This window comes from Hyperolius riggenbachi, chromosome 5 (genome assembly GCF_040937935.1).
Source record: "Hyperolius riggenbachi isolate aHypRig1 chromosome 5, aHypRig1.pri, whole genome shotgun sequence".
NCBI lineage: Eukaryota > Metazoa > Chordata > Amphibia > Anura > Hyperoliidae > Hyperolius > Hyperolius riggenbachi.
Genome location: NC_090650.1, coordinates 4,750,038 through 4,763,795, shown reverse-complemented (window position 1 = coordinate 4,763,795; position 13,758 = coordinate 4,750,038). Strand labels below are relative to the sequence as shown.

The window sequence follows — 13,758 nt, the reverse complement described above, 5'->3', positions numbered from 1 at the left end:
GAATCTCCGCCTCTCGCCTGCCCCTCTCCCTCTTCTTTCACTGAGAGGGGCGGGGAGAGGCGGAGATCCGCCGCTGATAGATGGCGCTGAAAGGCAGGGCTGCGTCCGTTAGCCCTGCCTCTAGGAGCAGCAAAATCTAAGACCAAGTTGGTCATAGATTTTGCAGGGGGGGAATTGGGGGGTAAGGGACCCCCGTTGTGCGGCGGTTTAGCAGGGGCACGTATGCCCCTGCTGAATATAAGAGAAGAAGCAAGTTTTTTACTCGCTTCAGTGTCTCTTTAAGGTAAGGGCCTGTTTTTAATATTGGGAGGTGGGTGCGGACGGCTGTCCCCGGCGCTGACCACACTTGGGGGGGGCGGCTGCCCGCCCTCCCCCTCCGGGGTGCCGCTGTGGTTCCCAGGCAGTGAGAGAGCCTGGGACCCCACGATCCCCCCGGTTGTATGGGGGCATTGGGAAGCCTCCCCGTGGCGCTCCTGGATAGTGCTAATATAGCATGAACTAATTCCCGCAGGGCGATCGCTTTGCGGTATTGGTTTTTGAACCCTGCATAGTTTGGCATGCGAAAGCAAATGCATATTTGCATGAGCATTGCCTCATGAATAGCCAATTAGGCCAGATTTGCAAAGCCAGACTTGCTAGGGTTAAACTTGGTGTTTGAGCACGCATACATTTTCTCATGGAAAGCCTACTTCTTCTTCTTGCTTCAAGGTTGAGGCACGTACTCTATTGGATAGATGCGGCGTATGCTACGACGCGAGTTGGCTAGTATATATATATATATATATACACTAGCTGATTGCCCGGCGTTGCCCGGGTATGTATTTGGCTGGTGTTGGCTCCGCCTACTTTTTCTAACCCTAACACACAATTACTCACTGACCAAGTTTGTGAGCTTTGCGGTCTTTGGTATCAATAATCTGCATTGAAATGAAACAAATCTGATTGGCTGTGTGTGGCTCCACCCCCTTTTCTGAATTTGAACCCCAGTCACCCAATAACCAACTGTACCAGGTTTGAGGCCTGTGCCATTAACAGTTCAAGAATGGTAGCAATTAAATATTCCCCTTGAAAAGCAACAGGTTAAGTTTGATTCACTTTTGTAGGCTCCACCCACTTTTCTGAATATTAATCCCAGTCACCCAGTGACCAACTGTGCAAAGTTTAAAAACCCTGCTATTAACAGAATGGATGCAGTTTACATTTTCCCAGTGAAATTTGTATTTGTCTCCACCCACTGATGACCTGGCGTTGCCCGGGTATGTATTTGACTGGTTTTGGCTCCGCCCATTTTCTAACCCTAACACACAAACACTCAATGACCAAGTTTGTGAGCTTTGGGGTCCTTGGCATCAATAATTTGCATATTCCCATAGAAATGAAACAAATCAGATAGGCTGTTTGTGGCTCCGCCCCTCTCCAGCATTCAAACCCCAGTCACCCAATGACCAACTGTAGCAGGTTTGAGGCATCTGCTATTAACAGTGTAAAAATGGCAGCAATTTAAATATTCCACTTGAAAATCAACAGGTGAATTTTGATTGGCCATTATAGGCTCCACCCACTTCCCTGAATATTAATCTCAGTCACTCAGTGACCATCTGGGCAAACATTGGGAACCCTGAAATAAACAGTGTAAGAAGTGCTGCAGTTTACACTTTCCCAGTGAAATTTGTTTTTGGCACCGCCCACTTTTTGTAACCTGGACACAAAGTCACTAATCAATGCCCAAGTTTGTGAGTTTTGGGGTCCTTGGCATCAATAATTTGTATTTTCCCATGAAATGAAACAAATCTGATTCACTGTTTGTGGCTCTGTCCCCTTTTCTGAATTTGAACCTCAGTGACCCAATGACCAACTGTAGCAGGTTTGAGGCTTGTGCCATTAACAGTTCAAGAATGGCAGCAATTTTAATATTCTCCTTGAAAAGTGACATGTGATTTTTGATTGGCATTTTTAGGCTCCACCCACTTTTCTGAATATTAATCCCAGTCACCCAGTAACCAGCTATGCTAAGTTTGAGAACCCTGCCATTAACAGTGAAGAAGGGCTGCAGTATACAATTTCCCAGAAAAATCTGTTTTTAACTCCACCCACTTTTTGTAACCTTGACACGCAGTCACTACTCAATGACCAAGTTTGTGAGCTTTTGGGTTCCTGGCATCCAAATTGTGCTAATGGAAGCAGTTTATCCAGCAAAGAAATCTGGCTGTTTTTGGCTCCGCCCCTTTACTGAATTTGAACCCCAAACACTTAACGACCGACTGTAGCAGGTTTGAGGCCTCTGCTATTAACAGTGTGAGAATGGCTGCAGTTTCAATATTCCCCTTGAAAATCAATAGGTGAATTTTGATTGGCTCTTGTAGGCGCCACCTACTTTTCCGAATATTAATCCTAGTCACCCATTGACCAACTGTGTGAAGTTTGAGAACCCTGCCATTAACAGTGTAAGAAAAGCTGCAGTTTACATTTTCCCATGTAAAAAGTTAGTTGTTTTTGGCTCCGCCCACTATTTCTAATCTTGACATACAGTCACTTACTGACCAAGTTTATGAGCTTTGGGGTCTTTGGCATCAATAAGTTGCATTTTACCATTGAAATTAAACAAATCTGATTGGCTGTTTTTGGCCCGCTCCCTTCAGAATTTAAACCCCAGTCTCCCAGTGACTGACTGTAGCAGATGTTAGGCCTCTGCCATTAAGAGTGCATGAATGGCAGCAATGTGAATATTCCCCTTGAAAATCAAAAGGTGAATTTTGATTGGCTGCTGTAAGCTCCACCCACTTTTCTGAATATTAGTCCCAGTCACCCAGAGGCCACTGTGTCACGTTTGAGAACCCTGCCAATAACAGAATGGCTGAAATAAATCTAACAAATCTGATTGGCTGTTTGTGGCTCCACCCCTTTAGTGAATTTGGACCCCAGTCACCCAATGACTGACTGTATCAGGTTTGAGGCCTCTGCCACTAACAGTGTAAGAATGGTAGCAATGTGAATATTCCCCTTGAAAATCAATAGGTGAATTTTGATTGGCTGTTGTAGGCTCCACCCACATTTCTGAATATTCATCCCAGTCACCCAGTGGCCAATTGTGTAAAGTTTGGGAACCCTGCAATGTAAAAAATGAAGTTGTTGGCACCGCCCACTTTTTCTAACCTTGACATACAGTCACTCAATTATCAAGTTTATCAGCTTTGGGGTCCTTGGTATCAATACTTTGTATATTCCCATTGAAAAATAAACAAATCTGGCTGTTTGTGGCTCCGCCCCCTTCCTGAATTTGGACCCCAGTCACCCAGTGACCAACTGTACCAGGTTTGAGGCATCTGCTTTTACCAGTATAAGAGAATGGTAGCAGATGAAATATTCCCTTTGAAAATCAAAAGGTGAATTTTTATTGGCTGTTGTAGGCTCCACCCACCTTCCAAAATCTTAATCTGTCACCCAGTGACCAACTGTGTAAAGTTTGAGAACCCTGCCATTAACGGTGTAAGAATGGCTGCAGTTTATATTTTCACAGTAAAAGTTGTTTTTGGCTCCGCCCACTTTTTGTAACCTTGACACACAGTCACTCAATGACCAAGTTTGTGAGCTTTCAGGTTCCTGGCATCAAAAATGTGTGAATGGAAGCAGTTTGTCCACCAAGGAAAACTGATTGGCTGTATGTGGCCCCGCCCCTTTAGTGAATTTGGACCCCAGTCACCCAATGACCGACTGTAGCAAGTTTGAAGCCTCTGCCATTAAAAGTGTAAGAATAGCAGCAGTTTAAATATTCCCCTTGAAAATCAACAGGTGAATTTTGATTGGCTGTTGTAGGCTCCACCCATTTTCTTGAATCTTAATCACATTCACCCAGTGACCAACTGTGTCAAGTTTGAGAACTCTGTGATTAACAGTCTAAGAATGGCTGCAGTTTACATTTTCCCATTTAAAATGAATTGCTGAAATTTGATTGGCTGTTTTATGCTCCGCCCACTTTTCCTGGATTTGTAACCTCGGTCCCCAAGTGACCAACTGTGACGTGTGGGGACTCTGGCTTGATTACTGTGAGAATGGCAGCCTTTTACATTTTTTCCATTGACTTGAATGGGTGGAATCTGATTTGCTCTTTGTAGCTCCGCCCACGTGTGCAGGGGGGCCGCGAGACCCCCAGAACATATCATCCCAGGTAGTAAGGGATCTGTATACCAAGTTTCGTTCAAATCGGTCAAGCCGTTTTCGCGTGATCGCGACACACACACACACACACACACACACACACACACACACACACACACACACACACACACACACACACACACACACACACACACACACACACACACACACACACACACACACACACACACACACACACACACACACACACACACACACACACACACACACACACACACACACACACACACACACACACACACACACACACACACACACACACACACACACACACACACACACACACACACACACACACCCGATTTTATATATACACACACATCCAGGAAAGGAACTTTAAACTCTCAAAACGATAAATATCTTTTTTTAAAAAATATCGTGCGTAACCAGGCGCCATTATTTGGCTGGCGCCATTTTTAACTGGACGCCAATATGAATGTGACAAGACAACAGTCTTCATTGTAGCGTACGCTGCAATGAAGATATTGATTTCTCTGGAACACAACATGATAATTAGCCAGTGTTTGATATTTATGAACACCAGAGAACCTGAGGAATCCATAATTGTTATCATAATCACTGTCTGATGTATTGTCACAGAGATATGACATTTCTAGATACTAGCCAACCCGCGTCATAGCATACGCCGCATCTATCTATCTAATAGAGTACGTGCCTCAACCTTGAAGCAAGAAGAAGAAGTAGGCTTTCCATGAGAAAATGTATGCGTGCTCAAACACCAAGTTTAACCCTAGCAAGTCTGGCTTTGCAAATCCGGCCTAATTGGCTATTCATGAGGCAATACTCATGCAAATATGCATTTGCTTTCGCATGCCAAACTATGCAGGGTTCAAAAACCAATACCGCAAAGCGATCGCCCTGCGGGAATTAGTTCATGCTATATTAGCACTATCCAGGAGCGCCACGGGGAGGCTTCCCAATGCCCCCATACAACCGGGGGGATCGTGGGGTCCCAGGCTCTCTCACTGCCTGGGAACCACAGCGGCACCCCGGAGGGGGAGGGCGGGCAGCCGCCCCCCCCCAAGTGTGGTCAGCGCCGGGGACAGCCGTCCGCACCCACCTCCCAATATTAAAAACAGGCCCTTACCTTAAAGAGACACTGAAGCGAGTAAAAAACTTGCTTCTTCTCTTATATTCAGCAGGGGCATACGTGCCCCTGCTAAACCGCCGCACAACGGGGGTCCCTTACCCCCCCAATTCCCCCCCCTGCAAAATCTATGACCAACTTGGTCTTAGATTTTGCTGCTCCTAGAGGAAGGGCTAACGGACGCAGCCCTGCCTTTCAGCGCCATCTATCAGCGGCGGATCTCCGCCTCTCCCCGCCCCTCTCAGTGAAGGAAGAGGGAGAGGGGCAGGCGAGAGGCGGAGATTCGCGCTGACAGACGCGTGAGAGGCAGGGCTGCGGCCATTAGCCCTGCCTCACCAGGAAGAGATCCCCGGCGAGGACGGAGGGGATTTGGGGGGTAAGGGACCCCCGTTGTGCGGCGGTTTAGTAGGGGCACACATGCCCCTGCTGAATATAAGAGAAGAAGCAAGTTTTATACTTGCTTCAGATTCTCTTTAACGTCCATTGCGTTCTGCTACATGCGCATTAACTTGGGGGCACCACATTAGAAAGGAGCGAAGTATGGGTCACCCCGAGCTTTAGAGCTCAGGGCTGGCTCACATACAACACTCCGGGGGGGGGGAGGACAGGCGCAGACAACTCACTCCAGGGCTCACACCACCAGAGCAAGCCATCCACCACCTGCCTCCAAAGGATACAACTGCAAAAAATGCTTTCCATGAGAAAAATTATGCGTGCTGAAACACCAAGTTTAACCCTAGCAAGTCTGGCTTTCCAAATCTGGCCTAATTAGCTATTCATGAGGCAATGCTCATGCAAATATGCATTTGCTTTCGCATGCCAAACTATGCAGGGTCAAAAAAACAATACCGCAAAGCGCTCTCTCGCTGCCTGGGAACCACAGCGGCACCCCGGAGGGGGAGGCTGGGTGGTGCAGACGACCCCCCCCCCCCCAAGCGTGGCCAGCGCCGGGGAGAGCCGTACGCACCCACCTCCTAATATTAAAACAGCCACTTACCTTAACGTCCATTGCGTTCTGCTACATGCGCATTCATTTTCTCATGGAAAGCATTTTGTGCAGTTGTATCCTTTTGGAGGCAGGTGGTGGATGGCTTGCTCCGGTGGTGTGAGCCCTGGAGTGAGTTGTCTGCGCCTGTCCTCCCCCCCCCCCCCTCTGGAGTGCTGTATGTGAGCCAGCCCTGAGCTCTAAAGCTCGGGGTGACCCATGCTTCTCTCCTTTCTCATGTGGTGCCCCCAAGTTAATGTGCATGTAGCAGAACGCAATGGACGTTAAGGTAAGTGCCTGTTTTTAATATTGGGAGGTGGGTGCGGACGGCTCTCCCCGGCACTGGCCACACTTGGGGGGGTCGTCTGCACCACCCAGCCTCCCCCTCCGGGGTGCCGCTGTGGTTCCCAGGCAGTAAGAGAGCCTGGGGCCCCGCAGCCCCCCGGTTGTATAAAAAGGGGGCATTGGGAATCCTCCCCATGGCGCTCCTGGATAGTGCTAATGTAGCATGTAGCAGGGTGACTGCTTTGAGGTATTGGTTTGTGCATGCATTTGCATGAGCATTGCCTCATGAATAGCCAATTAGGCCAGATTTGCAAAGCCAGACTTGCTAGGGTAAGGCCTCTTTTCCATGGACTGTTGATAGGCAGTGAAATGCCTCTCAAACTCTCACAACTGCTCACTGCTGCCTGGTAACTGCTTGCTGCTGCCTGGTAACTGCTTGCTGCTGCCTGGTAACTGCTTGCTGCTGCCTAGTAACTGCTCACTGCTGCCTGGTAACTGCTTGCTGAGCACACAGCTCAACAGTCCGTGGAAAAGAGGCCTTAAACTTGGTGTTTGAGCACGCATACATTTTCTCATGCAAAGTACTTCTTCTTCTTGCTTGAAGGTTGAGGCACTTACTCTATTATATATATAGATTCCTCTAATGAGAGAGGGGCAGAACTGGATCAGATGGCAGAGTCTGCCCATCTCTCATTACGATCTCCACCCCAGGAGAGAGGAGGGTTAATAGTCTGTACACACACTGACAGTGTCCTTCCATGCTGATCCATCCATCCCGGATCCATCTGCAGGCCTAATGGGACCTTTTAACAATTAACACTATTAACTAAGGACTTAACAAAGGAGTTTCTTAGACTTACAATTACTAATGCACACAGTAATCCAATAAACTTCTCAGACTTTATCCACTTATTATTTTTACTTTATTTTTCCAGATATTTTACTATATTATTCTGTGCATTTGATACATACATACTGTATATTTGTTGTAATGTTTCTGTACTTATTTTATGCACTATTTTGTTATAAAATAAACGATAAAAAATTGTTTGTCTGAGCGCTTGTTCTGAATGTCCTGTGCAAAGAATCCTGCCTTTCGGAGAGAATGTTACTTGAACCATTTTATTAATATACATTGTTATATCTAGAGAGGTTGTTGAAATAATTAGAATTGTGTCTTTGCATGCTAATGCAAACTTGTGGCAGCTACCTGATCTCTACATGAGATCGCAGATTGTATCGATTGTACATACAATCGAAAGTGTATTGTGTGTGGACTCAACAGTTACACTTTGCCTACAGTACTGGATGCCTCCAGAATTCCCTCAGTGTATCAGGGGGCTGATTGGTAAACTGTGGCAAAGGGAACAGTAAATGGAGGGTGATGTCACAAGGGGCGGGGCAGGTGTGTTGCGGCTCAACAGACACTCCCAGGTCTCCGCCCATCTAAAATAGCGCTCCGCCCAGGCCCTGCAGAGCGTTGGCAGCAGAGCGCACTAACCTGTCCACTAACGCTCTCCTCCTGCTTCCTGTCTCCATCCCCGCCTGTCCCCCACGACCCAGCGATATGTACGTCACATGACTACTACATGCCACCAGGTCACGGGGTACAAGCAGCCAGTGGGGATGGCGGGAGGGGGAGGAGCGTGCCAGTGGATGGGTGAGTGCGAGCTGTGCTGCCAACATTGCAGGTGCCCGGGAGGGGGGGAGAAGCACAAGTTGGGGGGACCTGGGGGGCTTCCAGTCAACCCTGCATGGTGATGGCAGCTGTTTCATAATTTTTTTTAAAGATTTCATGGAGAAATCTATTAGAAATCAATCTATTTGCAGTGTGTGACTGTCATAGATCGCTCTCTGATCAGATTTCGATCTTTCTTCTGGTTGCATCTGCCAGTGTATGGCCACCTGACATGTATATATTGGGAACACACAGCGACATTGCAGGAAACAAAGCGGACTTCTTACCTCATCAGAGGACAGCGCCAGAGAATGGGATCGCTCCATGAGTTTTGTCTCCGCCACGCGGCCGCTCAGATCCGCAGAACTGGCGCTGCTCGGACTAAACTCATCGCTCAGCGCGGCATTCTGCAGACAGAACCCAACAGAACTGCGTCATAACCTCATTATCATGTACACTGAAATATGCAGAGTGTTATCTTTCAAGGTTACATTCTAGTAAAGCTTAGCTTAAACTATCACAGCTCTATTCACTGGCCCAAGTATTTGCCAACCAATACTGAAGGATTTCTCAGACACGGGTGATGAGGAGTACTGAGAATTGTTTAGACAGGAAATAACACTCAGATCCCAGAGTCCTTTGTGGCTGTCACATGTCACAAACCCGGCCTCCGGCTATACAGCTATTCCATACATCCTGATTCCCCAATATAAATCCCATTGTGTGTAACTGTTAGATGTTTTCTGGGGTGTACAAAGTCTGTGCTGCAAACACCACAGGCCCAAACCTTTATGTGACTCCCAATGTACAGAAATCCACAAAACACAGATGCAGTCAGAGAGCCTTTCACAATGTATATCTAATAACGTGGCCCTACAGTGACTCCATGTACACAATCCACTGCTATATCCTGAAATAGAAACGGTTAACAAAAAGCATCCAAACTCTTTCCTACCCTGAATATCTCCTCTTCACTCGGATTCAGCCACAGGAAAATTCTGCTGGCCCCGGAAGCCTGTTTACTGACTTCTGTGTGATCACTGCTGCTGGCCACGGTTGCCTGTTTACTGACTTACACGTGATCACTGCTGCTGGCCACGGAAGCCTGTTTACTGACTTCTGCGTGATCACTGCTGCTGGCTACGGAAGCCTGTTTACTGACTTTTGTGTGATCACTGCTGCTGGCCACGGAAGCCTGTTTACTGACTTCTGCGTGATCACTGCTGCTGGCCACGGAAGCCTGTTTACTGACTTCTGCGTGATCACTGCTGCTGGCTACGGAAGCCTGTTTACTGACTTCTGCGTGATCACTGCTGCTAGCCACAGAAGCCTGTTTACTGACTTCCACGTGATCACTGCTGCTGGCCACGGAAGCCTGTTTACTGACTTCCACGTGATCACTGCTGCTGGACACGGAAGCCTGTTTACTGACTTCTGCATGATCACTGCTGCTGGCCACGGAAACCTGTTTACTGACTTCTGCATGATCACTGCTGCTGGCCACGGAAGCCTGTTTACTGACTTCTGTGTGATCTCTGCTGCTTGCCACAGAAACCTGTTTACTAACTTCTGTGTGATCACTGCTGCTGGCCACGGAAGCCTGTTTACTGACTTCTGCGTGATCACTGCTGCTGGCCACGGAAGCCTGTTTACTGACTTCTGCGTGATCACTGCTGCTGGCCACGGAAGCCTATTTACTGACTTCTGCGTGATCACTGCTGCTGCCCACGGAAGCCTGTTTACCGATTTCCATGTGATCACTGCTGCCAGCCACGGAAGCCTGTTTATCGACTTACACGTGATCACTTCTGCTGGACACGGAAGCCTGTTTACTGACCTCCACGTGATCACTGCTGCTGGCCACGGAAGCCTGTTTACTGACTTCCGTGTGATCACTGCCGCTGGCCACGGAAGCCTGTTTACTGATTTTCATGTGATCACTGCTGCCAGCCACGGAAGCCTGTTTATCGACTTACACGTGATCACTTCTGCTGGACACGGAAGCCTGTTTACTGACCTCCACGTGATCACTGCTGCTGGCCACGGAAGCCTGTTTACTGACTTCCGTGTGATCACTGCCGCTGGCCACAGAAGCCTGTTTACTGATTTTCATGTGATCACTGCTGCCGGCCACGGAAGCCTGTTTATCGACTTACACGTGATCACTTCTGCTGGACACGGAAGCCTGTTTACTGACCTCTACGTGATCACTGCTGCTGGCCACGGAAGCCTGTTTACTGACTTTTGTGTGATTACTGCTGCTGGCCACGGAAGCCTGTTTACTGATTTCCTCGTGATTACTGCTGCTGGCCACAGAAGCCTGTTTACTGACCTCCACGTGATCACTGCTGCTGGCCACGGAAGCCTGTTTACTGACTTCCGCATGATCACTACTGCTGGCCACAGAAGCCTGTTTACTGACTTCCACGTGATCACTGCTGCTGGCCACGGAAGCCTGTTTACTGACCTCCACGTGATCACTGCTGCTGGCCACGGAAGCCTGTTTACTGACCTCAACGTGATCACTGCTGCTGGCTACGGAAGCCTGTTTACTGACTTACACGTGATCACTGCTGCTGACCACGGAAGCCTGTTTACTGACCTCCCCGTGATCACTGCCGTTGGCCACAGAAGCCTGTTTATTGACCTCCACGTGATAACTGCCGCTGGCCACGGAAGCCTGTTTACTGACTTACACGTGATCACTGCTGCTGGCCACGGAAGCCTGTTTCCTGACTTTCATGTGATCACTGCTGCTGGCCACGGAAGCCTGTTTACTGACCTCCACGTGATCACAGCCGCTGGCCACGGAAGCCTGTTAACTGACTTCTGTGTGATCTCTGCTGCTGGCCACGGAAGCCTGTTCATTGACTTACACGTGATCACTGCTGCTGCATTTCACGTGATCATTTATTGACCCTCAAGGTGCCCATACATCAGGCGATGATGGGCAGATCGACTAAGAAACGGATCTCTCTCTGATCCAATCTGATCAGTGAGGGATCTGATACCTGCCTATACACTGCAGTCAAATGAACCCATTAATTCCATGCTACTAATCAATCAGGAATCGAACTTGTGACGCCACATCCCCTGCCGTCCTCCATCCATACATGCACCCCACTTGGTTACTGGCGTATATGTGGGCGTGAGTGACATAACATACATGCCCACGTACACGCCGGCAACCACGCGGGGTGCATGTACGGACAGGTGACGGCGCAGACACGTGTATACTGCACTGGCCGACAGAGGGGGGCGATTGGGGCACATATTCATCTAGTTTGTCGATCGTTGTGATATCGCTCGCTGTTAGGAACGTGCACCTGATCGACCACGATGGCCCTGATCTTCGCAGCATGTCCGATTGACATTCTCAGCCCGAAATTGGTTGCATCGTCGATTGGGCATGCACTTGGCGGCACTAATTTTCATCTGATTCAATATTAATTAAATCGGATGGTTGATCTGCCGCCAGTTCAATAGATGTACGGGTACCCTTACCTTCTCTAATGACTCATGCTGTCTCTTCTCTATCTAGACTGTATTATGAGTCATCAGAAAGGCGGGGAGAAGTGATCACATGACAGTCAGCAAGCTCAGCTGTGACTCTGACTCTCTGGCAGTTTTCATATGGCTGGATAAGGCAAAGCAACTGTTCAGGATAAGAAAAAGCATCTGTGCTGTTATTGAACACATTATCTTCAGGATGTAACAGTAACAGGCATGGATCCATGTCAGGGTTATCTTAGAATAATCATTTCTCACACTCAGCTCAGGCCTTGTTCCCCTCCAGGAGTTGTAGGGCGACGTGCTCTGAAATATCCCAGCGCTGGAGGCTCCCGGGTAAAATGGAGGGGGCCGCCATATGTTCATATGTTAATAGTTGCCATTAGCTATGACGGGTAATTTTTGTAGGCACAGTTTGCATAGCTATTTGGACTACCCACAGTAACTGCTGATCGCAGCTCTTATCATAGGCGGCTACTGGCAGAGAAGGTCTTAAAGGGGCACTATGGCGAAAAATTGTAAAATTTAAAATATGTGCAAACATATGCACATAAGAAGTATGTTTTTTTTCCAGAGTAAAATGAGCCATGAATTACTTTTCTCCTATGTTGCTGTCACTTACAGTAGGTAGTAGAAATCTGACAGAAGCGACAGGTTTTGGACTAGTTCATCTCTTCATGGGGGATTCTCAGGGATTTATTTTCAAAAGCACTTCGTGAATGGCAGTTGCTCTGTCCAACTACCAAAAAACTGTGTAGCGAGCAGGGAAGCTGGCCAGCATCATTGTTTAAATCCTTTTTAGGGAATATCTTTGTAAAGAATAAGAGCCTTGCTGAGAATCTCCTATGAAGAGATGGACTAGTCCAAAACCTGTCACTTCTGTCAGATTTCTACCACCTTCTGTAAGTGACAGCAACATAGGAGAAAAGTAATTTATGGCTCATTTTACTCTGGAAAAAACTTACTTCTTATTTGTCTATGTTTGCACATATTTTAAGTTTTACAATTTTTCTCCTTAGTGCCCCTTTAAGTTAAAGCATCATTGGGGGGAGGGGTCTTAGCGTAAGCATCAGCGGGGGTCCTTAGGGTTAGGCATTGATGGAGGTAATGGTCTAGGCATCAGCGGGGGAGGGGGGTTCTTTGGATTAGACAGGTTGGAGTTTCTTAGGCTTAGGTATCGGCAGTCTTAGAGTTAGGCATTTTGGGGGTTAGTTGCCGGCAGGGTATGGGGGAACCTCAGGGTGAGGCATCAGCGAGTGGATCTAAGGGTTATGTATCAATGGGTTGGTTTTAGAGTTAGGCATCGACAGGGGGTGTCTTAGGGTTAGGCCCCATTGGAGGTGTGTCTTAGGGTTAGGCACCATTGGAGATGTGTGTCTTAGGGTTAGGCACCATGGGGGGGGGGGTCTTAGAGTTAGGCCCCATTGGAGGTGTGTCTTAGGGTTAGGTATCATTGGGGGTAGGGTCTTAAGGTAAGGCATTGGCAGGAGGATCGGTAAAGATTAGGCATCAAGAGGAAGGGCTCATGGGAGAGTAAGGTTAGGTTAGGGCATAGTAAAATATTAGTTAAGATTACTGGTAGTTTACTGTCATTTTACAGAGCTCCCTCCGGCCCCCACATTACCGCAGTGCCCTTTTTAAACGTGTCTGGAGCAGAGCCTCCCACAGCATCTGGGGAAAGGCCTGAGCTGGTTGATCTCTGTCTCAGATGAAATAATACATATGGAACAGAATACCGTACCAAGCGACATGGATTGCGAGTTATGGCCGGCCAGAGAAAGAAGCACTGTGTGAGAGAAACAGCAGACACATGGAGTGAGTTAGAGCAGCAATGAGAAGACAGATGGGGGGGAGGCGGCAGGCAGCATGCTGGAGGAAGGGGCATCGTGCAGACACGAAACATCACATCAGAACACATGAATAGGCCTGTCTGTTCCCGTGATAGACAATATCAACAAACCCGTACACCCACTTCTGCCTCTGCTGGAGGAGGGATAGGATAGCAGGCAGGCTGTG

General features: G+C 48.0%; 1 protein-coding gene across 5 annotated transcripts in view; it reads right to left on the bottom strand.

Annotated features, from left to right (window-relative positions):
• The window catches only part of PPP1R9A (protein phosphatase 1 regulatory subunit 9A), a 200,541-nt gene that overhangs the window by 22,527 nt on the left and 164,256 nt on the right, over nt 1–13,758 (bottom strand). For all 5 annotated transcript variants that reach the window (XM_068235034.1, XM_068235033.1, XM_068235035.1 and 2 more), the window contains one exon: nt 8,520–8,639. In XM_068235034.1, coding sequence (XP_068091135.1) covers nt 8,520–8,639 — 120 coding nt within the window. The remainder of the gene's footprint in view (nt 1–8,519; nt 8,640–13,758) is intronic.